Source organism: Canis lupus, chromosome 24 (genome assembly GCF_048164855.1).
Source record: "Canis lupus baileyi chromosome 24, mCanLup2.hap1, whole genome shotgun sequence".
Classification (NCBI taxonomy): Eukaryota; Metazoa; Chordata; class Mammalia; order Carnivora; family Canidae; genus Canis; species Canis lupus.
In genome coordinates this window covers 44,894,530-44,917,157 of record NC_132861.1, presented here as the reverse complement: position 1 = coordinate 44,917,157, position 22,628 = coordinate 44,894,530, and the positions used below count along the sequence as shown (strand labels likewise).

Below are 22,628 nucleotides of genomic sequence, written 5' to 3'. Positions count from 1 at the left end.
ACAAATCCCAAAACTTCTGTTTGATGTACTCGCCCCACCACAAACTTCACTCATTGTGCTAACTTAACCCAGAACTGACCTCCTTCAGGTCTTCCACGAACCCCTTCCCTTCCTTCCCTATCAAGGCAATTCTCCTCCTCCTCTCTGAACTCTACGTTTACTTCTACTGCTACACTTATTACCCTGTTTACAAATGCAGGGAGGTAGATTTAAATGTGATCCCTCCCGGGGTACCTGAGTGGCTCAGTTGATTAAGCTACCGGAGTGGCTCAGTTGATTAAGCCGACGTGATTTTGGCTCAGGTCATGATATGAGGGTCGTGAAACTGAGCCCTTCCTTGGGCTCCACACTGGGTGTGGCATGTGCTTAAGATTCTGACTCTCCCTCTCCCTCTTCCCCTCCCCAAGCAGCCCCCTACTCATGCACTCTCTCTCTCTAAAATAAATACAATTAAATAAGTAAATTTATTTAACTAACCACCTGGAAGGCATGATAGACACCCAAGATATTTACAAATAGATCAAGTCCAAGCAGAAAGAACAGCATTTCTGAAGACCCTAGAACAAGAAAACTTTGTTGTTTTTTGAGAACTCAAGCTCCTTCCTACCTCAGGGCCTTTGCACATACTCTTCTCTCTGCACCATTTTCCTTCTCTTTTTTTCACGTGGCTAACCCTGGTGCTTAATAAACATCAATTCCTTGGAGAAGTTCTTCAAGACCTTCATTTGAATAAGAGTCTGCCCTTATCAGTGAATGTGAGCCACTGTTGGGTATCCCATTACTCTGACATTCTCAGAAATCAGAATTCTCTCTAAACCTTTATATCATAAAAGTTCATTTATTAAGATTTTTTAAAGATTTTATTTATTTATTCATGAGAGACAGGGGCGGGGGGCAGAGACACAGGCAGAGGGAGAAGCGGGCTCCACGCAGGGAGCCCAACGGGAGACTCGATCCTGGGTCTCCAGGGTCACATCCTGGGCTGAAGGCGGCGCTAAACCACTGAGCCACTCGGGCTGCCCCCTTTATTAAGAATTTATTGTATGCCAGGCAACGTGCAAAATGCTTCACATTTGATTTTCACAATAAACCTGAGAGGTGAATATGATTTATATTCTTTTATAGATGAGGTAACTGAGGCTCAAGAAGACCTTGATGCTCCCAATAATCCAGCCAGTAAGGGCCAAAAGCCGGAATTTAAATCCAGACCGCTGTTAACCACTACACACCATTACTCCAAATGCGGGCACCACCTCAATCGGAATCACCCGGGATGCTTGTGCAAATGAAATTCCTAGAACCACCGTGATCTTACTCAACACCAGGGTGGCATGATGCCCAGAAACTGTTTTAAACAAGCTGCTCGGCTGATTTTTTTTTTTTTAAGATAATACTTCTTTATTCATGAGAGACAGAGAGCGAGAGGCAGAGACACAGGCAGAGGGAGAAGCAGGCTCCATGCGGGGAGCCGGACGTGGGACTCGATCCCAGGACCCCGGGGGTCACGACCTGGGCCAAAGGCAGATGCTCAACCACTGAGCCACCCAGGTGGCCCCCCGGGGGTGATTTCTATGCACACGCAAGTTTGCGAAGCACTGCTCTACTGCTTGATGCAGGAACTAGAGAAAACTTCAGCCACTCTTGGGGGGTTGCAGTGTGGCGGCTTCGTTTCTACACGAGGGGCTCTAGGACCGACGAGCTGGCGGGGAAGGGGAAGGCTATGGGATTTGCCTGGAGGACGAGCATGCATGGCTGGCATCCTACTTTGGCTCAGGTGGGATGAAGTCTGGGGAGGCGGCGCTGATGCGGGTAACGGAGGCCACCCGCTCGCCCCGCGGGGAGACGCGGCCCCTCACGTTTGGCCCACTGAGGCACAGATCCGGGTCGGCTTGCGGGAAGCCGCGGGCCGCTCCTCCGTCGGTCCAGGAGGCGGCCTCGGGCCCAGGGCGGCGGACCAGACACGGGGGTGTCGGGGGGCGGCTGCCACGCCGGCTTTCCTGCGGCCCTCGGGCCCCCCACACTGCTGCTTCCCGCCCGGAGCTGCGGATTCTGCGGCCGCGCTTACCTGCTGCACCGCCGCGGGCATCCGCGCCGAACCCGCTCGGCCGCCACCTCTCGGGCCGTCGCCCCGGCAACCGCCGCCGCCGCCGGCGCAGCGTCACGTGGGGGCGGCGCAGCCAATCGCGGGACGCGCCGGCGCGGAGCATGCTGGGAGGAAAGGCGGGCGCTCGGGGCGCTGGGGCCGCGGCGCTTCCTGGGCGCGGAAGTGAAGCTGCGGTTTGCGGTTCGGTGGCCGCTGCGGGCCGCGTCCTGGGCGGGGGAGGCGACCCTGGCTTCCTCACCGCGACTTCCCCGTCGTTCATGCCCCGAACGACGCGCCTGGCGCCGTGCCCGGCTCTGGGGATGAGCCGAGGGCGGCAGGAGGCCAGCGTACAGGCTGGTGGTCGTGGAAACGCCTAGCTGTTGTTCTCGGTTCGATTGATTGATTGATTGATTGATTGATTTATATTTATTTATTTATTTATTTTGTTATTCTCATTTTACAGGAGCGACCCAGAGCTACCTTAGAACGAGCGATGTCGCCCAGAATCTGCCCGAAGGCCTCAGACGTCCACCCTGGTGCAGCTAGCAGTTTCCTGGAATTTTACAGAAATTTCGTTCTCCGAAACACCCGAGATTTTGGTTTTCAAAAATGATTAAGGAATGCAGATCCTCCCTCTCCTTGCACGCGGTGCTTGGGAGCTCAAGTCCAACGGCACTGAAAGAGGACTTGCCAGTCCTCCCCCCCAATTCAGCGGGAGGTCGGAGAGGTGGTTAGAGACCACACCTTCCCTCGAGGCGGTACCTTAGAGACCGAGGCTCTTGAGTGGCAATCTCTGTGTTACCACCTCGTGCTTCCAAAAAGATGACCCAAAACAAACAAACAAACAAACAAAAAAAAAACAAAAAGATGACCCGAGGCCAGAGTCAGGGAAGAGAGCATGGAGAAAGTAGGTGAGCTTTACCCTGAAGCAGCCCTAAGATGGTCTGTGGCCACCATCTCCCTAGCTCCCAGCGCTGCCAGTACTCTTCTGGGACTTGAGATTGTCTTCAAAAAAAGAAAACAAACAAAAAAACCCTGCCATTTAGCAGGAAGAGAAATCCTGTCTTTGTGATATATATTGAAAATGAAAAAAAAAAAAATGAAGCTCCCCAATTCCAATAAGTTAACATTTGTGACCTCACTGTGTGCCAAAAGTTGCCAGACAAAATATAGAACATTTAAATTTGTGGGTTTTTTTACTTTTTCTTTTTTAAGATTTTATTTATTCATGAGAGGCACAGAGAGAGAGAGAGAGGCAGAGACATAGGCAGAGGGAGAAGCAGGCTCCATGCAGGGAGCCCGATGTGGGACTCGATTCCAGAACTCTGAGATCATGCCCTGAGCTGAAAGCAGATTCAACCGCTGAGCCACCCAGGCTTCCCTAGAATATTTAAATTTGAATTTCACATAAGTTTTTAATATAAGGACATCCTGAGATCCCTGGGTGGCGCAGCGGTTTAGCACCTGCCTTTGGCCCAGGGCGCGATCCTGGAGACCCGGGATTGAATCCCACATCGGGCTCCTGGTGCATGGAGCCTGCTTCTCCCTCTGCCTATGTCTCTGCCTATCTCTCTCTCTCTCTCTGTGTGACTATCATAAATAAATAAAAATTAAAAATATATATAAGGACATCCCAAATATTGCCTTATTGTATGGCGAATACAGAACATTATATTGTCCTGTATTTTTATTTGCTGAATATGACAACCCTGTATGTGCCTAGCACTGTGCTAAGTGATAACATAGATTATTTAACTCACATCACATCTATGAGATGGGTATTTTCAGCATTTTATAGATTAACAATGTTGTGCTTTACCTGAGGTAATGTGCACGTTGATGTCTGAACTGGGATGCTCTCCCTATTGCTGTAACCTGAATGAAATCAATCTCCTTACCCGTCCAGGTTTTGTCTTTGACAAGGTAAATAACATGAAGTACAGCAAGGTTAAGAACTCAGAGTTCACACAGCTGGGGAGTGGTTGTGGCATCAGATTTGAATCTAGGCCCTGGTGCCTTTGGGCCCTGGGCTCTTAGCTATGACAAAAACTACAACTGGGGCACCTGGGTGGCTCATTCGTTTAAGCATCAGACTCTTGGTTTCAGCTTAGGTCATGCATGATCTCAAGGTGGTGAGATTGAGTCCCACATTGGGCTCCAAGCTCAGCACAGTGCTTGAGATTCTCTCTCCCTCTTCCCCCTTCCTCTGCCCCTCTCAGTTGTTCTGTCTCTCTAAAAAAACAAAACAAAACCATTCCTGCTCTGCTTTGCCTTCTGAGGGCATTTGCCTGACTGCCAGGATTATGGTCATTGTGCTGGTGATTATCTTTGCCCATCACCTCTCTCCTGGTGATAAACCTGACCATAGGGCTAGGCACCCAGCCCAGAATGGACTAATCTTACCCTATCTCTCTCACCACAGTGATTGGCCCAGGATGGGCATGTGATTCAGGCTGAGCCAGTGAGTCTTACCTTGGGATTGTTCTGTTGAAGTACAGATTATTGTAAAATGAAACTCCAGGGCAGCCTTGTAACCATGTCCTTTATCACCTAAAAAAAGCCTAAGAGGGGATCCCTTGGTGGCGCAGCGGTTTGGCGCCTGCCTTTGGCCGGGGGCGCGATCCTGGAGACCCGGGATCGAATCCCACGTCAGGCTCCTTGCATGGAGCCTGCTTCTCCCTCTGCCTGTGTCTCTGCCTCTCTGTCTCTCTCTGTGTGACTATCATGAATAAATAAATAAAATCTTTAAAAAAAAAAAAACCTAAGAAAATGAAGCTGTCACTCAGAGAGATGCAAAGAGAGCCTGTTAGGGGTATCAAATCCTTGGGCCCAGATTCTGAGTTCCATGGAGCTGCTCTCATTTCTGCAGCAGCTCTGTCCTTTGTGTAAACCATACCTCCCTCCAATCAACCATCTTTTTTATCTAAGTTGATTCACGTTGGGTTTCTGTCACTTGCACCCCAGAGAATTATTAATTGTATACATAATTTCTATATATGTCATATCAACTAAAAGTAGCTTCAACAATGGAGTTTAGGGCAGCCCGGGTGGCTCAGCGGTTGAGTGCCTGCCTTCAGCCCAGGGCATGATCCTGGAGTCCTGGGATCGAGTCCCACATCGGGCTCCCTGCATGGAGCCTGCTTCTCTCTCCGCCTGTGTCTCTGCCTCTCTGTGTGTGTCTCATGAATAAATAAACAAAACCTTTTTTAAAAATGGAGTTTATTATTAATTTAAAATGTTACGTTAATTTTATAATCCAGAGGTAGCTTCTTACCAGTACTTTAAGTTGTCAAACACTTAGGTTGGTTTCTGACATGTAACATCTTTGTGATTGTGGCTGATGCTGGGACAAGTAGATATTTCTTGATAAAGTTAGTAAATAAACTGCCATCATTCTTTAATTATAGTGTAAAAATTCCTTCAAATCCTTGAACATTTGTGGGATACAAGCATTAAACTGGAAAAAAATATATCAGATTCAGTATATTTAACCCATTTGATATGTCATGATAGGTACAAAGATTACTTTTGTCACAAACGCAAACTGCTTCTATCTGAAGCTTCATCTTGGCCCTACCTAGCTGACTCTGCTCTGTAGATTCGTAAGTTCAGAGCAGCACACTGAACCAACTGCCTCGCCTTCCCATCTCTTAGGCTTACCAAAGCACCCCATTGGTTTTTGCTTGGCAAGTCCAGTTTTCCCAGAGACAAGATGGACCCAAAATGACTTTCTAAAACGTTTAAGCATGAAAATTTCAAACACAAATCTCCATAAACCCATCACTCAGATTTTAGGATTATGAAAATCTTGCTGCTGGGGAAAACTCAACCTCAAATTCAATTTTTGGAATATGCACAATACTTCAGAGGATCTAACCAGGCTTTCCCTGGAAATAAAAGGGACTGGCTGAGTTCCAGGTTCAAGGGACAAATCTGAATCTTATGAAGTCAACAGCCCTCTCTGGGCCTCAGTCCTTGAGCACCTTGATGGTGGGAGGCCATGCATCTCTGTGGCATGCTATGTAGTTCTCTCTCTCTCTCTCTTTTTTTTTTTTTCAGTTTCAAACATTTTATTTTTTATTGATTTATAATTGATATGCAAGATAGTGATTTGATATTTTTATACATTACAAAATGCTCACCACAGTAAGTCTAGTTACTCATACAAAGTTATTACATTATACTTTTTTTAAAATTTTAAGTAAGATTGAGTCCCACATCAGGGTCCCCTTAGGGAGCCTGCTTCTCCCTCTGCCTGTGTCTCTGCCTTTCTCTCTGTGTCTCTCATGAGCAAATAAATAAAATCTAAAAATAAAACTAAATAATTTTAAGTAATCTCTATACCCAATGTGGGGTTCAAACTCATGACCCTGAGATCAAGAGTCACATGCCCTACTGACTGAGCCAGCCAGCAGCCCCAAAGTTACTACAATATTATTGACTATATTCTTCATGCTATACATTATATCCCTCTTACTTACTTCATAACTGGAATTTTGTACCTCTTAATGCTTCACCTGTTTGGCCCATCTCCCCACCTGCCTCCCCTCTGGCCACCACCAGTTTGTTCTCTGTATCTATGAGTCTGTTTCTGTTTTGTTTTGTTTCTTCATTTATTTTGTTTTTTAGACTCCACATATGAGTGAAATCATAAATCATGAATATTTGTCTTTCTCTGAGTTATTTATTTTGCATAATACCCTCCAGGTCCATCAGTGTTGTCACAAATGGCAAGATTTCATTCTTTTATGGCTGAGTAATATTCCATTGGCTGATATATATATATATGTGTGTGTATATATATATATATATATATATATATATATATATAGTCACTTCCTTATCACTTCCTTATCCTTTCATCTGTCAATGAAAACTTAGGTTGCTTCTATAAAAAATGCTGCAATAAACATAGGGGTACATATGTCTCTTTAAATTAGTGTTTGCATTTTCTTCAGATAAATATGCAGAAGTAGACTTGCTGGGTCATATGACAGTTCTTTTTTCAATTTTGGAGGGAACCTCCAACATACAGTTTTCCACAGTGGCTGCACTAACTTTTACATTCCCACCAATGATGCACCTGGGTTTCCTTTTCTCCCTGCCAATACTTGATATTTCTTGTTTTTTTTTTTTTATAATAACCATTTTGACATATGAGGCAGTATCTCATCTCATCATAACTTCGATTTGCATTTCCCTGATGATGAGTGATGTTGAACATCTTTTCCTGTGCCTATTAACCATCTGTATGTCTTCTTTGAAAAAATCCTATTCAGGTCCTCTGCCCATTTTTTAAAAATATTTTTTAAATTTATTTATTTGAAAGAGAGAGAGAGCATGAGTGGGGGCGGGAGGTGGAGGCAGAGGGAGACAGAGAGAGAGAACCTCAAGCAGATTCTGCTGAGAGTGGAGCCTGACATGGGCCTGATCTCACCACTCTGAAATCATGACCTGAGCCGAAATCAAGAGTCATATACTGGGATCCCTGGGTGGCGCAGCGGTTTGGCGCCTGCCTTTGGCCCAGGGTGCGATCCCGAAGACCCGGGATCGAATCCCACATTGGGCTCCCGGTGCATGGAGCCTGCTTCTCCCTCTGCCTTTGTCTCTGTGCCTCTCTCTCTCTGTGACTATCATAAATAAATAAATAAATAAAAAGAGTCATATACTTAACCAACTGAGTCACCCACGGACCTCTCAGCCTATTTTTTAATAGGGTTGTTTGCCCTTTTGTTATTGATTTGTAAAAGTTCTTTATATATTTTGGATATCCACCCCTTGTCAAGTTTGTAAGTATCTTCTCCCATTCCATAGGTTGCCATTTTGTCTTGTTAATGGTTTCCTTTGCTGTGCAGAAGCTTTTTATTTTTACACAGTCCCATCTGTTTATTCTTGCTTTTGTTGCCCTTGCCTGGGGAAACAGATCCAAAAGGGAAACAGCTCTCAAATGAAGTCATCCTTGCCGCCGTAGCAGGCAACTGTCTGGCCACTATCTCTACTGAAGGACGAAGAGCTGAGACCACACAGAAAGAACACTGTAAAAATCCTGCAGAAGAATGAGTTGGATGAGAGGGTAAAGCCCTTAAGGCCGACCCACTCAGACAAAGCTGGCAGCCAGCTAGACTGAGCTTATCGCTAGAGCTCCTACAGGAGTTCAGACCAAGAGCATGTCTCTGAGGAAGCACAGGGCCTGGATCTAATCAGCAGGTAGGAGGAGGAACATACTGGAATACTAGGCACAAATCAAAAGAAGGACTGCTGCAAGACGCTGCCTAGACAAAAAAAAAAAAAAAAAAAGTCCTACCAGGAAAGTTGGGTTCTGGTCACTGTCCAAATCTCATGTTGTGTGAGGGATTCAGATCCATCTGTTTTCCCAATTCAGAGTCCATGCAGAGGTGAAAGCACTGGATTTTGGTCTCCCAGGGGCTGCTTGATTTCATGAAAAGAGAGCATACCTGGGTGGGAAGACACATCCCCCAGGGGAGCTATCATTGAGCAGGAAAGCAGGGGAGGCCTGAAAATGGGGGAGGCCAGAGTCTCAGAGTCCATCTTGGCCTCAAGTGCCATCCTTCTTTACCTTATCCTGGAGATGTGAGTCACATCACAGCCCCCAATTGTTCTGTGGCCTGAATGAAGTTGCCAAAAAGATCCAGGCCTTAAAATGGACTTCCAGAAGAGCAAATTTGGAACTAAAAATCTTTTTTTTTTTTTTTAGTTAGGTTCTGTACCCAACATGAGGCTTGAATTCACAACCCCAAGATCAAAATTCATGTACTCTACCAACTGAGCCAGCCAGGTGCTTCATGGAACTGAGATCTTTCCAAACCAAGTATACTTCTGCAAGAGACTGGTGGGACTCTCCACTGGTCATGTTCATAGATACAGAGATACAGACACTTAAGGTTTTTAGTGAGGAATATCACCAGCTTCTAAGCAAGCTTAAAAATGCACATTGAGGGGATCCCTGGGTGGCTCAGTGGTTTAGCGCCTGCCTTTGGCCCAGGGCATGATCCTGGAGTCCCAGGATAGAGTCCCATGTCAGGCTCCCTGCATGGAGCCTGCTTCTCCCTCTGCCTGTGTCTCTGCCCCTCTCTCTCTCTCTCTCTCTGTATATCTCATGAATAAGTAAATAAAAAAAAAAAAAAAGAAATGCACATTCTCAGAGCCCCACCCCCACCCCCCCGCTGAATGAGCTGCGGGTGGGGGGCGGCGCGAGGTCCTGCCCTGCGGAACTGGGGCGGGGGGCGCCCCTGGGTGGCCAGCAGGGGGCGCAGGGGGCGGGGCGGAGCGAAGAGCGCCCGGGGGTGCGAGGGGGGGCATGCGGGGTGCAGCGGTCCCCTCCACCCCCCGACCTGCGCCGGGCGGGGCGGAAAGCTGGCTCCCGCCGGGCCGCCGCCTCCCCGCCCGCGGGCGGTCACTTCCAGGCCCCCGGAGTCCGGCGGTGCCAGCGCCGCGGAGGTTCCCAGAAATTGCCCGCGCTCGGGAGGCGGGGGGGGGGGGGGAGGCGCACCCGGGGGGGAGGCGCACCCCCGCCCGCGCAGCCCGGGAAGGAGTGGGGCAAAGCTGGAACTGCCTCTGCACCGCGCCAGGCCCGCCTCGCTGCGAGCTGCCCGGGTGCCCTTGCAAACTCTTTCTCCCTCCTGCCTCGGCTCCCTCCCTCCCTCCCAAGTCAGACGGGGCCCGCCTTCAAATCCGGTGCCGGGAACCTCTCTCAAAATAGCTTACCTAAGGGGCGCCGGGCCGGCGGGGTCGGTGGAGCGTGCGCCTCTCTGGGTCCTGAGTTTGAGCCCCACGTAGGGTGGAGCGCTTACTCAAAAATAAATAAATAAATAAGTGAAATATTAAACAGTTTAAGGCAAAGGGACTTCGTTGGCTCACATCACAGGTTAAGGCAGAGGAGGAGCTGGCTTCGCCCAGAGCTGCAGGACTCCAGCGATGAAACCCTTCAGCTCCGCACTTGGGGCTCTTTTCCTCTGGGCTCTGCCCTGTGGCTCTGAGTGGGAGCGACTGGAAGTCAGTTCCCTCAGTGGCCAGGCCTGGAATGGGTGGCCTGCAGAGAGCTAAGCCCCAGGGCAGGGTGCCCCCTGAGGGTCTGATTCCAGTCCTCCCAGGGTGGCTACACGCTGCCCTGGGCTTTCTAAAATACCTCTGCGAGTATAGAGTAAAGGCCCCTTCTTTGCTGAGCATGTGCACGCTGGTCGCTTTGCTAGCATCGAAGAGTCTGGGCTCACACAGGCTCGCTGGGCAGTGAGTGAGGGCTCAATCCCAGGCCTCCGGGCCTGCCCATGAGAGAGAACTCTCCAGCAAGGAGGAGAGGTGGAGGGGCACAGATACGTGCCCCAGCTTCTGGCTCTGTGACCCCCCTCTTCCCTCGTTCAGCATGTCAGGGGAATGGCCTGGGTCTCTGACTCCCTGGGCCAGGTCCCAGGATCCTGCCAAGATCCTGGGGGGAGGTGTCAAAGCAGGCAGAGATGTGGAGTATGGTGCAGTGTGTACATATCTTGTCTGGGCTCAGAAGTTTCTGGTAAATAGAGTTAAGTCACCCCTCCCCCTGAGTATTTGCAGCGCCTAGGGGCTGAAAAGCTGTCCAGGAAAAGTGACATGAACCTTGTCCATCCCCTGGGCTCAGGCAAATATGGCCCAAACAAGGAGTCAGGGCAGAGCTGGCAGTGGTAGTTCCAGGAAGCTGAGGCCAGGACACTGGGTGCACACAGTAGGGGCCTGGACAGCTGCTCTCTGGAGCTGCTCCCCTCCCCTCCATATCCCAGCAGCCGAGACTAACATGTCAAGATTGTGCTCTCCACTTTGCAGGTGACACTTGGCAACCTACAGAATACAGCAGGCCCCAGCTCCGAGAGGGGCTTTTAACAGCAGAGTCCCAGAGTCTTGGAGCCAGAGCTCTCCAGGACTGCTGAGTAGGGGCTCGGGAGTCAATGAAACCACATGAAAAACACATGGAGAGTGAGAGGGGGACCTCCTGCTGCCAAGGGACCCTTCAATCCAACCCCTCTGGACACCAGGCCTATTGGCTAGTGGCCTGGAGGGGTAGATGTTCTGAATTTGGAGGTTTTCCACCTGGGCCATGTGTGGTGACATCCAACGAACCACAGCCAGGCTGGAAATTTGACACAGTCCCGTTTGTATGGAGACGAAGGAAATTTCTTTCTGTAGGTTTTCTGGTAGGCTGAGCACTGGACTGGTTTGGAAGAAATACTTGGATAAGTCCTTCAGCACACTGGTGGGGTGAGGAGCAGACAGGAGCCCCCGGTCTCAGTGTGCACCTTCCCAGGAATCTGGGGGCTGGCCCCAGGGCCTTTGCGTCTGAGTACCGAAGTGGGTGTGGGCTGTGCCGTTCAAGGGGGAGCTGCGGCTGACCTGAAGTGCCCTGGCAGAGAAGCGTATTTGGAGCCGGGAAGGAAGGGAGCCAGCAGGGCAGGGTGCTGCTCCGGGAAAGGACGGTGGTCTGGCTTCATCAATGGGGCATCTGGGGGCCAGAAACATGTAATGGAGGCAAAGGGAGACAGATTGTGTGTCCTGAAATGAGCAGTATTGTGCCCGATTACCCTTCTCGTCTTTTCCCACAGCAATAAAAGCATTCTTAGCTGGCCGCATGCTCCTCGGTACTTCATCTACAGCCCAAGGGGATGAGGGCAGAAACGATGGCCCGACATCTGGGATGTGTCAGTCAGGGGAAAGTTGTGTCTTTGTTTTCTTCTTCCTTCCTCCTTCTTTGTGGCTGGAATGCAGATGGTTCGTCTGAAGCGCAGGCACCACGTGAGACCCGGAGGTGACCTTGGGAAAGGAGTCCAGCCATCGAAGCCGTATTAGTTTGGTGGAGCCACCATAACACGTTATCACGCACTGGACAGCTTAACACAACAGAAACGTATTCTCTCTCTCTCAGAAGCGCATTCTCTCAGGAAGTTCCGGAAGCCAGAAGTCTGACTGGTTCCTTCTGGAACCGTCCTCCTAGCTTCTGGTGGTTGCCGGCCATCCCTGGTACACCTCAGCTTGTAGAAGCTTCCCTCACTCCACCTCTGCCTCCGTCATCACATGGTCTTCCCTCTGTGGCTGTGTCTCTGTGTGCCCTCTCCTCCTCTTGTAAGGACACCGCTGGGTTTGAGGCCTCCCAATACTCCACTTTGATCTTGTCTTAACTAGTTACATCTGCAAGGATCTTATTTCCAAATAAGGTTACATTCTGAGGTTCTGGGTGGGCGTGAATGTTGTGGGGACACCCTTCAGCCCAATACAGGGCGCAACAAGATAGAAGGAGCACGGGGCCCTGATGCCGCGGTGTCCCAGGCCGGCCCTGCACTAACTAGCTACAGACATGGTGAACTGAGGGAAAGGGGCTTCTCCTTATTGAAGCCACTGTCACTTTGATCATTCAGAGATCTGTGGTCAAATCTAATTCATGCTAATTCAAATTTAATTCCCTCTAATTCTGAGGGAGCCCCTCAGAACCCCTTGTGCCATCTACACATCTCTCTGAGGGGGGATCCATGGGTGGGGCACTTGAAGGGACGCTGAGTTCTTACAATCAGGGACAAGGTGAAAAACTGAGAGAGCCTGGTTGCTGGAGCCTGAGGAGGAGGAGCGCTGACACTTGCCTGGATGACATATGTGCTGAGCAGCACTTCCTGTGCTGAGCGCTCTGGTGTGAGAGGACTAGCAAAGGAGTCAAGCATCCAGGGGGTGAGTGCCAGGGGTGGCATCTGGGGAGGGGTTGTCCTGGGAGCTGGGAGCATCAGGAGGTTGGCGCTGCTCAGGGACCTGGCTGCCCTGGAGATGGTGGGGCTCTGGGGTCTCTTAGCTCTGTCTCTGCTGCCCACTCCAGTCCACATGGCCCCACAATGTTCTTTGACCTTCTCCATGCATGACCCTGGGGGAGACATAGGTTCAAGGTCTCTGTCCTCATCCCAGGCTCTCAGGGAGCCCAGTGGGCAGCAGTGTGTGCCCTGCCTGTCTAGTCACACAGACCAGCTCACCTAGAGGTGAGTGGGCCCACACAGCCTGTCCACTGCACTCTACCTACAGCAGGTGCTAGAGCGTTGTCCGGGGGCAGCTCTGCATCTGAGCTGTAAGGATGGAATTGGAAGTCTGACCTTGCCTGTCCTGTCAGTCTTGACCAAGGTCAAGGCATATCCAGAGGTGGTCCAGCAAAGACTCCTAGATCCCTAGTTCTCTGGTGGCTGCAAGAGCAGCATCTTCAGAGGTGCTTAGCAGGGGTTGGAGAGTGAGCAGGGCCCAACTGACTTCTGGAAGTGAGGCTCACTTTGACATGATCTGGACCTGGGCTTCCACACATGGTCGGACTGGGTAAGGAGGTGCAGGATGACCTGTGATGAATCACCACCCTGTCCTGTGCCTCTATTTCCCCTTTAGCCTGCCCATGAAGACCCCTCCTTGGAGGAACTACCAAAAGGCTGGGAAATAAGCATTTTTGGTTCTGAGAACAGCTGGAGAAAAAGGGGGCAGGGGTAGCTCCTTCTCAGCCTTCTCCCTGGAGCTAGCCCAGAAGTGCCCCGATAGAATGCTGGGGCCTGGGGAGTGGCCTCCCTCTGGGAAGGTAGGGGTGCTGGGTAACCCACCACTGAATCCAGGGGTACTCCTGGATGATGGTGCACTATGGCAGCCCTCCTCTGCAGTGTGCCTTTGTCTGGTCCCCAAAACCCCTCCAGTCTAAGCTGTTCAGGTCTTTGGAAGGCCAGGTCTGAGGCCAAGCCAGCTGCGGCCACACAACTTCCTAAGCAGGAATTTTGCATGTCCACCATGGCACCAAACCCAAAACACAGGTCTTGGGAAGGAGCCAAGACAGGGATAGACTTCCCTCCTTGCCCCAACCCCCCACCCCATTCCACCATCTTGGCCCCAAGAGCCCTTAGGGCTCTGGTTTGTCCTAACTCATATTTCCTAGAACCATCTGTGTCCTGGAAATGTGTGTGCATCTGTCTGGAGGTAAGTAACAGGGGCTGTAGACACGCAATGTTCTTTACTTGCACTTGAAGTCTGGTTTGCTCTGGATCCTCTAATTAGAGGCTCCCAGAGCCAGGGGCACAGTGGAGCCCAAGCTCTGGGAGGGGCCTTCTCTTGGGAGGCTGCATGGCCCCTCAACCTCCATAGCCCCCACTCCCTCCTTCTGGGAAGCTGTGAGAGCTGCAGGCGCCAGCCAGAAGGGCCCATTCATTTTCTCTGCCTGCTCAGCCCTCACATGTCCTTATAGGGTAGAGGCTGCAGCCAATGCAGCCAGCGGCGGAGGCCAGGCTGCTGGGAGTAACAGACAGGGAGGCCTCAGAGGGGCTCCCTGCTGAGGGTGCCCAGCTGCCCTGGGTGATGAGTCTTCATCTTCCCAGACTCCCTCTTTAATCACATGTTTTGTAATACCTTCTTTCTTTTTTTTTTTTTTAATTTTTTTAATTTTTATTTCTCTACAATAGTCACAGATAGAGAGAGAGAGAGAGAGAGGCAGAGACACAGGCAGAGGGAGAAGCAGGCTCCATGCACCGGAAGCCCGATGTGTGATTCGATCCCGGGTCTCCAGGATCGTGCCCTGGGCCAAAGGCAGGCGCCAAACCACTGCACCACCCAGGGATCCTTCCCCCCCTCCTTTTTTTTTAATACTTTCTTTTCTATCCTAAAATGAAATTTCCAGATAATATAACCTACTTACCCACATGATTTTAAAATAATCGTTATAATGCCCTAACTGTAATAAAAAGAAGAGATCAAAGGGAAGGAATTTATAAAAAAATAAATCTATTTCCATATGTAAGCACTTGGGTTGGCTACACCAGGAGACATTAAAAGTTGGATGGGTGTGGCCTTAAGGCAGCCACTGTGACTGGCCCAGGTGTGCCACGCTAGCAACTTAGTATTGCTGGTGGTGGTGGGGCCATCTTTGATGTGAGTTTTCAAAATGATGAGCAGTTTTTGGTCAAGTTCTGAACTGGACCAAGACCAGTCTTATCCCAGACACACACTGCAGGACATCCAGTGTGGCATGGTCCCACCAGGAATGCCTCTTGGGTTCCCCAACCATTATGGAAATGCCAGATGCCCCCACCAATGTGTGAAATGCCTCCTTCCTTGGGGCAATTGTGCCCCTACTCTGAAAACCATGGCTCTAGGCCATGGAAGTAGACAGCATATGAATGTGAATTGACCAAGTCCAGTCCCAGGAGCTAAAACCTGCTGTGACAAGAACATATCTCCTCTTGAAGTACTCTTTTGGTGTCATATGCCCCAAATTCAACTCCAAGTGGCTTGCTTTTTGCTTACACACAAGAAGAAAACTTGTTGCTCATGGAACTTCAAAATCTGGAGCTGCCTCTTAGCTTGGCTTTCTCTGGGTTGACATCATCTTCAGGCCACATGAGGAGTGGAAGGGAGAGCAGTTCCCAGTAGCTGGAGCAAATGTCCCAGAACTGGGTCTTATTGGCTGGGATTGGCCTGATGTGAGTCATGGCTTTTTCCCTGACCCAGTCACCATGGCCATGGGTGGAGGGTGCTGCCTGATGTCTGGGCTGAGCCCTAGCCTCAAGGAGAAATGAAGACAAAGGCACCAGTTACCAGAAGGAATGCAAGTGGTGGCTGGGCTGCAAAGTTTATAGAAGTTCTCTAGAGGATGGGTGATAAATGAGTGGATGGGCTTCTCCGATCTTCTCTCATGTGGTGTAGAAGTATGAGCTAAATCTGGTCATTTACAGATTTAATTTCCACAGTTTGGTTTGGTCACACTGGCCTCCTCTCAAATGCAGTGCTTTTCTGTATTCCTTATTAGTATCAGCTCCACCACTAGAGCATGACAATTTTGAAGCAGAGGCTTGAGAATATGAAGGGACCAAGCACAAAGTACATGCTCCCATTTGGGCCTGGATTAGACCTTTACAGACTCCAAGCACTAAAAAGGTTGTGGTGCTTTCACCCACCACTTTCCTTGCCCTCATTAAAAATAAAAAAACATTTCTAAGCCACAATATAAATGGAAGGAAGTTTAACAACTTACTAATTTTTCCCGTGAGACTGCTTCAACTACATGTTGATCGAATTATTTTAAGAAAAATGGAATTATTTTGTCCTGGGCCTCTGCTAGGCTGGCTCTAGCATGTGATGGGAAATCTGGTGCTGCCGGTCTCCCCTGACCCTGGAGCATGATCCTCTTGCTTTCCCCCTGGCCACTGGTTGAGGTGCTAGAGCACTGAATGATCACAGGGCCCCTGAGAGCACTCGAGAGAGGAGAGGCTGAGGTACCTGTGTTCAGGCCACTGTGGGTCTGGCCTGCAGCCTGGAGAATCCAGGGTCAGGATCGCCTGGATGGCATCTACTCATAGGCACTGTCTGTTCAGGTACTGTCAGGTCATGCGATGTCACCACAAGCCACTGTCTCAGGCTGGGGGCCACAGTGGGGTATTTCCCAGGGTAAGTGGCCTCTTGGCTCCTCAATATGCTCATCTCAAAAGTTTCTAGGAAAGAGAGCAAGAAGGATCTCATAAAAATGGACTACTACCAGTTAGACAAATCCCAAGTCGTTTTTGATGGTGAATAGCAATTGCAATAGTGCGTGTAGGAGAGCTGGAGATAGGAAGCCAGTGGGCCTGGTACTATATAGCACTTGTACTACAAAGAGAGACCCATCCAAGGGACCATTGCAGGAAAGCATTACTGCTTTCTGCCACTTGGTCCATTGGTTTGGTTTCTGAGGACTTTTCCTTTGGGGAGTACATTCTGTCTCTAGGTATATTCACACTCTATCGATAACAAGGTCCTGCATTACCCTTGGAGACTTCCATCTCCTCAGGATGGCTTTTGCTGATGGCTATGCTGCTGGGAGGGGTCCACACTATCCCCGTATCCAAACTCCTTTGAAATGGCAAGGGGATGCTGGTCTTCCCCTTGGGGGGCAGCTTTGTACAGGACAATGTTTCTCAATGTGGTCCCATATCCACCTGTATCACAGTCATCTGAGTCTGAGCTAAACTTGCTGGATTCTTAGTTGGACTCCAGATCTACTGAATCATTGCCATAGTGATGAAAATATAAGCAAAAGCAAAAGCAAAAGAAAAGACAAACTCTGTTGTCACCCAGATCTGGGTTTGAGTTCCATCTCATAACGTATGATGTATCCTTATCCTCTCTAGGCCCCATTCCCTGGGGATAGTAATATATTTACCTCACAATATAGCAGTGAGGATTAAAAAAATGGCAAGGTGAATAAAGTGCTAAATATAGTGCCTAGCCCATAGGAGAAAAATACAGGTTTGCCACCATCTGTCCGTCTATCCAATCATCCAATACTTACGGAGTGCCTTCAATGAACTAGGAACTGCTCTCGGCAGCAAGAATACAGCAATCAGAAAAAATAAGCCCCTTGTCCTCATCAAGTTTACATGCTAATCGTGTAAGTGCCATGGAGAAAAATTAGTATCACCAGACTCCCCAAGCTAAAGCAATTATAATTGAAGAATTATTATTTTTAAAGATTTTATTTATTCATGAGAGACACAGAGACATGGGCGGAGGGAGAAGCAGGCTCCCTGTAGGGAACCCAATGCAGAAGTCGATCCAGGACCCCAGGATCACGACCTGAGCCAAAGGCAGATGTTCAACCACTGAGCCACCCAGGCGCCCTATAATGAAAGAATTATTCAATCAGAAACAAATACGCTTTATTTATCAAACACTGTAACAGGGACTTTGGGAGATACTTTGAGGCTTGCCCTTAAGGGGCTTATTTATAGACTGGCTGGGAAACAAACATCCTACAAACCACTGAAAAACAAATCGCCTTGCTAACCCTGTGGTGTACATGCCCGAGAGCTGATTACTGGGACTGGCAGTGAGGTGTAAGTGAATAACCTCTCCTCCCACCCCACAATCTTCTAATCCAAGAACGAAGGAAGGACTTTGCTTAGGGATGCATCAGCAGCCCTTATTTCAGACAGGCTGATTTATACTCAACATAAGCAGAAAGCTTTTGATGCTTGTAAACCTCTTAAATCTTTAGAACATGAATCAGGGCTTCCGAGAGAATGGCACAAGAGTCAGAGGCTGCTCACTCCAGGTCATGGGAATGTGACTTGGTGGGAAACTATCTCTGTTCAACTTTTGGCCAAGTCCCAGCTCTATGTTAATGCCTGAGATCTTTGAAGGTAATTATCTCCTGGATGCAATTTTATTATAAATACATAGCCTACTGATTTGGAAAACACTGAATGCATGCACCAAAGCTGCTGCCTGGATCCAAGCAAATGGATGGGAAATGTCTATCAATAGTGGGCTGTGTTGTAGAGTCTCTGGGTATTAGAAAATACTGCTTTTGGAAGACATCCAAATGGCCAACAGACACATGAAAAGATGCTTAACATCACTCATCATCAGGGAAAAAGAAATAAAAACTACAATGAATTATCACCTCCCACTTATCAGAATAGCTAAAATTAATAACACAGGAAACAACAAATGTTGGTGAGGATGTGGAGAAAGAAGAACCCTCTAGCACTGTTTGTGGGACTGCAAACTGGTGCAGCCACTCTGGAAAACAGTATGGAGTTTCCTCAAAAAGTTAAAAACAGAAGTATCCTATGGCCCAGAAATTGCACTGCTAGGTATATAACCAGAGAAATGAAAACATGAATTCAAAGGGATACCAGCACCTTGATGTTCATACATTGTAGCACTATCTACGACAGTCAAATTATGGAAGCCCAAGTGTCCATCAACTGATGAATGCATAAAGTAGATGTGGTGTATACACACAATAGAATATTACTTAGCCATAAAAAAACAAAATCTTGCTATTTGCACTGACATGGATGGAGCTACAGTATTATGCTAAGTGAGATAAGTCAGAGAAAGACAAATACTATATGATCTCACTTATATGTGGATTTTAAGAAACAAAACAAATGAACAAAGGGAGAAAAAAGAAAGACAAACCAAGAAACCGGCTCTTAGTTATAGAGAACAATCTGATGGTTACCAGGGGGGAATTGGGTGGGGAAATGGGGGGGAAAGAGGTGATCGGAGTTAAAAATGATCTTGTGTTGATAACTGGGTGTTGTATGGAAATGCTGAATCACTATATTATACACGTAAAACTAATATTACACTATATGTTAACTGGCACTTAAATAAAAACTTAAAAGAAGAAAATATTGCTTTTGTTGACAAAAGTACACCAGCCAGTAAAACAACCTTTCTGAAAAGGTGTATTAGCTTAAGAATGTGGAGGACACAAACTAGGAACAGAATCTGAGTATAGGATAGGCATAAAAAAAAAAAAAAGGCTATTTGCCATCTGTCTGTTGCCCCTTTGGATCAAATAAGGTAAGGCCAGAAAATTAATAGGCTGGAGACTAGCTTAGTGGAAAGGTGAACTGGAGACATAACTATACAAATGGGTCTTGATGTTGAACAGGTCATGTCACTGTTACAAGTGTCCTCATGTGTGAAATAAAGGGTTAGGCCATACTGTTCTAATTCAACTAAAATTTAGTTAAGGCCTACTTAAATAGGCTCTAGGGGATCCCTGGGTGGCTCAGCAGTTTAGCGCCCGCCTTCGGCCCAGGGCGTGACCCTGGAGTCCCAGGATCTAGTCTCACATCAGGCTCCCTGCACGGAGCCTGCTTCTCCCTCTGCTTGTATCTCTGCCTCTCTCTCTCTCTCTCTCTCTCTCATGAATAAATCAAATCTTTAAAAAAAAAAGTGCTAGGCTCTTTAATATAGATCTACATTTAAGATCTATGTTTAATATAGATAATAGCATCTATCTCCGAGGGTGGTGGTGAGGAATGAGTACATCAATACTTGTGATTCTTAAGTGTCTGGTGCCTAGTAAGGATGTAATAGTTAGCCATTATCATTTAATCCCTGTAACAACCTTGAGGTGAACGTTATTTCTTCTGTACAGATAAGAAAACCACTAAGGGATAAGATCAGGATACGAACCAGCCTGAAGCCAGAGCCCAAGATCTTCCTGTTACGCAGTTTGGCTCAGAAGGGCCCCTATGGCTTTTAATTGTAACAAAGGAGAGAATAGAAAAGGAATTTGAACTTTAGAAAATATCATGCTAAGCACCTTCTAAAGAATTTTCTGTGGACAGTGGAAGTGTTGTCTCATTTATGATAAAGATAAGGAGGTTGGGGAGTGGTTTGGGACAAAGCTACAAAAGCTTCTTTGCCCTGGCGCATGAGCCCAGGCTCATTTCTTCTTGTCTCATGGCAATGATAGATTTCAGACACGATCTTCCCTATACACCCAAAGCCTGGGTTTTCCAAGAATAAAACAATTGAAAAATGGTCCTTAGTAGAAATGCTTTGTCACTGCAGAAGAGGAATGAGAAGAGACAATTATAGATCCCCAGAGAAAGCAGCTCTGAGACAGATAATCACCAATCACTCCAATGAATTAATCACCTCTGATGTGCTCATGGACTCTGTCCCAATTGTTGTTAGTGCTCTCATCTCACCATTCCCAACACAGGCAGTCAATGAATATATGATCATTCTGTATGTGCTAAGGTTATAAAAGTAAGCAGTACGAATGAGGGGGAAAATAAGTCAACTCGGCAGTGTATGATTAGTGTGAGGAGGACAGCAGGGGGCAACGCAGGGCACTGGGGAAGCAGAAGGAACCAGTCCTGTTCGGGTAAGGGAGGGTAGATGAACTGGAGATACTTGAGGCTAAACATCCAGTCAAGGGTGAAGCGTGAGTTTCTGGTGTAAATTATCAGACGGAGGGGTTGTCATTAGCTCCAAGTAGAGGAGGCTGGATGTACGTTGGATATACTGTTTCAAGCACCTGTGAGGCACCCGAATGGGGATGCCCAGGTTGTGGCTGGATGTGCCTGCCTGCCAGGAGCTCAGATGAAAGGATGTGGATCAGGGAGTCGCGTGGATCAAGTGGATGAAGGTGTGGGATGGATAGGGCTGCTTGAAGAGTGGGCTGACTGAGAAGACCAGAGACCCAATTCTGAGGAAGGCTGAAGCTCCAAAGCAGTCAGAGGGAGTGGGACCTGCCAAAAACCCAAGAATCCCTGCATGGAGAAATGCTCAAATTAACTATTTTTTTCAATTTATGGTCTCATCATAATCTGATCCAAGTGGCCATTTTACTTCATAGCTTACATTTTTTTTAGAGTTATAACCTCAGTATTTCAGACCCATTTACAAATCCTAAATTGCACTGCTTACCAGGAACTAGGGCCGACTGCTCCCTGAAGTTCAATATGCTAGTTTGGAAGGAATTTAACCACTTTGGCCAGAGGCCCGTGAATGTACCACCTCTCCTGAACTGCTCAATTTTGGACAGTGACATCATTGAGAGACTTCTGTTTTATCAACATTTCATATATTAAGGGAAATGTTAGAGATAACTGTCTGAAATGCAAGCAATGTTAAGAGCTTGAACAGGAAGGACATAGCTAATGAGAAACTAGGAAATGAGATAATCTCTTTTATAGAATCATCTGATACTGAGGAAACAGGAATTTGCAAAGGAGGGGATACAATGAAATTAACCAATGAATGGAACCATCTTTTGGGATCAGTAACCTTTGGACCTGAACCTAGCAAAAAAGTTGTGGTGGATGATTATAGTAGGGCTAATCTATCTGGGCGCTGGTTTCCTTTAACGATAGTTCTTCCCCCACAGACTCAGAAGGCTATAGCCTAAATTAAAAAGTATAAGGATTAAGGCTAGAGCAAAGAACCATTCATGTATAAATGCTGGAAATAACCTACCTTTATTTTACATGAAGACCAAAACACACACAAAAAACCCCCCAAACTCCTCAAATTTAGCTCTTATTGCTATGTCCTAGTACATGAGAGATCTACTTTCATATGCCAAGAACAAGAGATGGGGTGGTTGTCAGAATAATGACCTGGTCTGCTTATTTCAAAAGCCCAACATTTAAGTAAGGCCTAATAATACAGAAATCAAAATTGTATTTGTCAAAACTCATCAAATTGTATACTCTTCAAGCCTCTGCATTATTATATTTAAGTTATAACTCAAATTAAGAAGCACATGGCAAAAAGAGATAGAAGGAGAGAGAGAAAAAAAGGGCACATTATCAAATGCTGTAGCTAAACAATTTTGTATCTCTTGTCCTCCACAGGGTCAAAAGCAGGAAATAATAGGCAAAGCTGACTTCTAAATAATGCTTCCGAGCTGCCTAAACAGACATCTCCCTTGGGCACTACAGGGACTTCTTCAGTAAATGATGGCACCCTGTGCCCTCAGTCCAATTTTAAAAACTGCAGAGAACTCTTGGAGTGAAGAACAAGGGAGGGGTACCTCGGTGGCTCAGTGGTTGAGCATCTGCCTTGGGCTGAGGTCATGATCCTGAGGTCCTGGAATCGAGACCTGCATTGGGCTCCCCGCAGGAAGCCTGATTCTCCCTCTGCCTATGTCTCTGCGACTCATGAATTAAAAAAAAAAAAAAAAAAAAAAAAGTGTTGATTTTTATTTTTTCCCATTATTTTTCAAATAATTGACAAACTATTTTTTTTTCATTAATATAAAAATCATGTCCACTCA

The 22,628-nt window shown here is 47.6% G+C and overlaps 1 protein-coding gene and 3 long non-coding RNA genes across 8 annotated transcripts in view; 2 read left to right on the top strand and 2 right to left on the bottom strand.

The window, feature by feature from the left end:
- Window positions 1–2,168, bottom strand: part of ARMC9 (armadillo repeat containing 9) — a 147,473-nt gene extending 145,305 nt beyond the window's left edge. For 3 of the 4 annotated variants that reach the window (XM_072796654.1, XM_072796656.1, XM_072796657.1), the window contains exon 1: window positions 2,066–2,168. Coding sequence is in view for 1 of the 4 variants with exons in the window: in XM_072796655.1 (XP_072652756.1) it covers window positions 2,066–2,086 (21 nt within the window). In the remaining 3 variants the exon portion in view is untranslated. The remainder of the gene's footprint in view (window positions 1–2,065) is intronic. The other variant, XM_072796655.1, reaches the window with a different exon arrangement.
- A 32-nt stretch (window positions 2,169–2,200) lies between these two features.
- Window positions 2,201–4,874, top strand: LOC140616170 (uncharacterized). Of its 2 annotated transcripts, none has more exons than XR_012016697.1 (2): window positions 2,201–2,284; window positions 2,547–4,874. It is a non-coding gene; the product is annotated as an uncharacterized lncRNA (long non-coding RNA). The 2 variants fall into 2 exon arrangements; XR_012016696.1 differs by lacking the exon at window positions 2,201–2,284 and adding an exon at window positions 2,291–2,472.
- Window positions 4,875–5,256: 382 nt separating this feature from the next.
- LOC140616168 (uncharacterized) lies at window positions 5,257–12,350 on the bottom strand. The gene is made up of 3 exons (XR_012016694.1): window positions 9,809–12,350; window positions 8,388–8,538; window positions 5,257–5,540 (listed from the first exon to the last, which is right to left on the bottom strand). It is a non-coding gene; the product is annotated as an uncharacterized lncRNA (long non-coding RNA).
- On the top strand, window positions 12,026–22,583 carry LOC140616166 (uncharacterized). The gene is made up of 3 exons (XR_012016693.1): window positions 12,026–12,184; window positions 12,631–12,781; window positions 22,207–22,583. It is a non-coding gene; the product is annotated as an uncharacterized lncRNA (long non-coding RNA).
- Window positions 22,584–22,628: the final 45 nt, after the last annotated feature.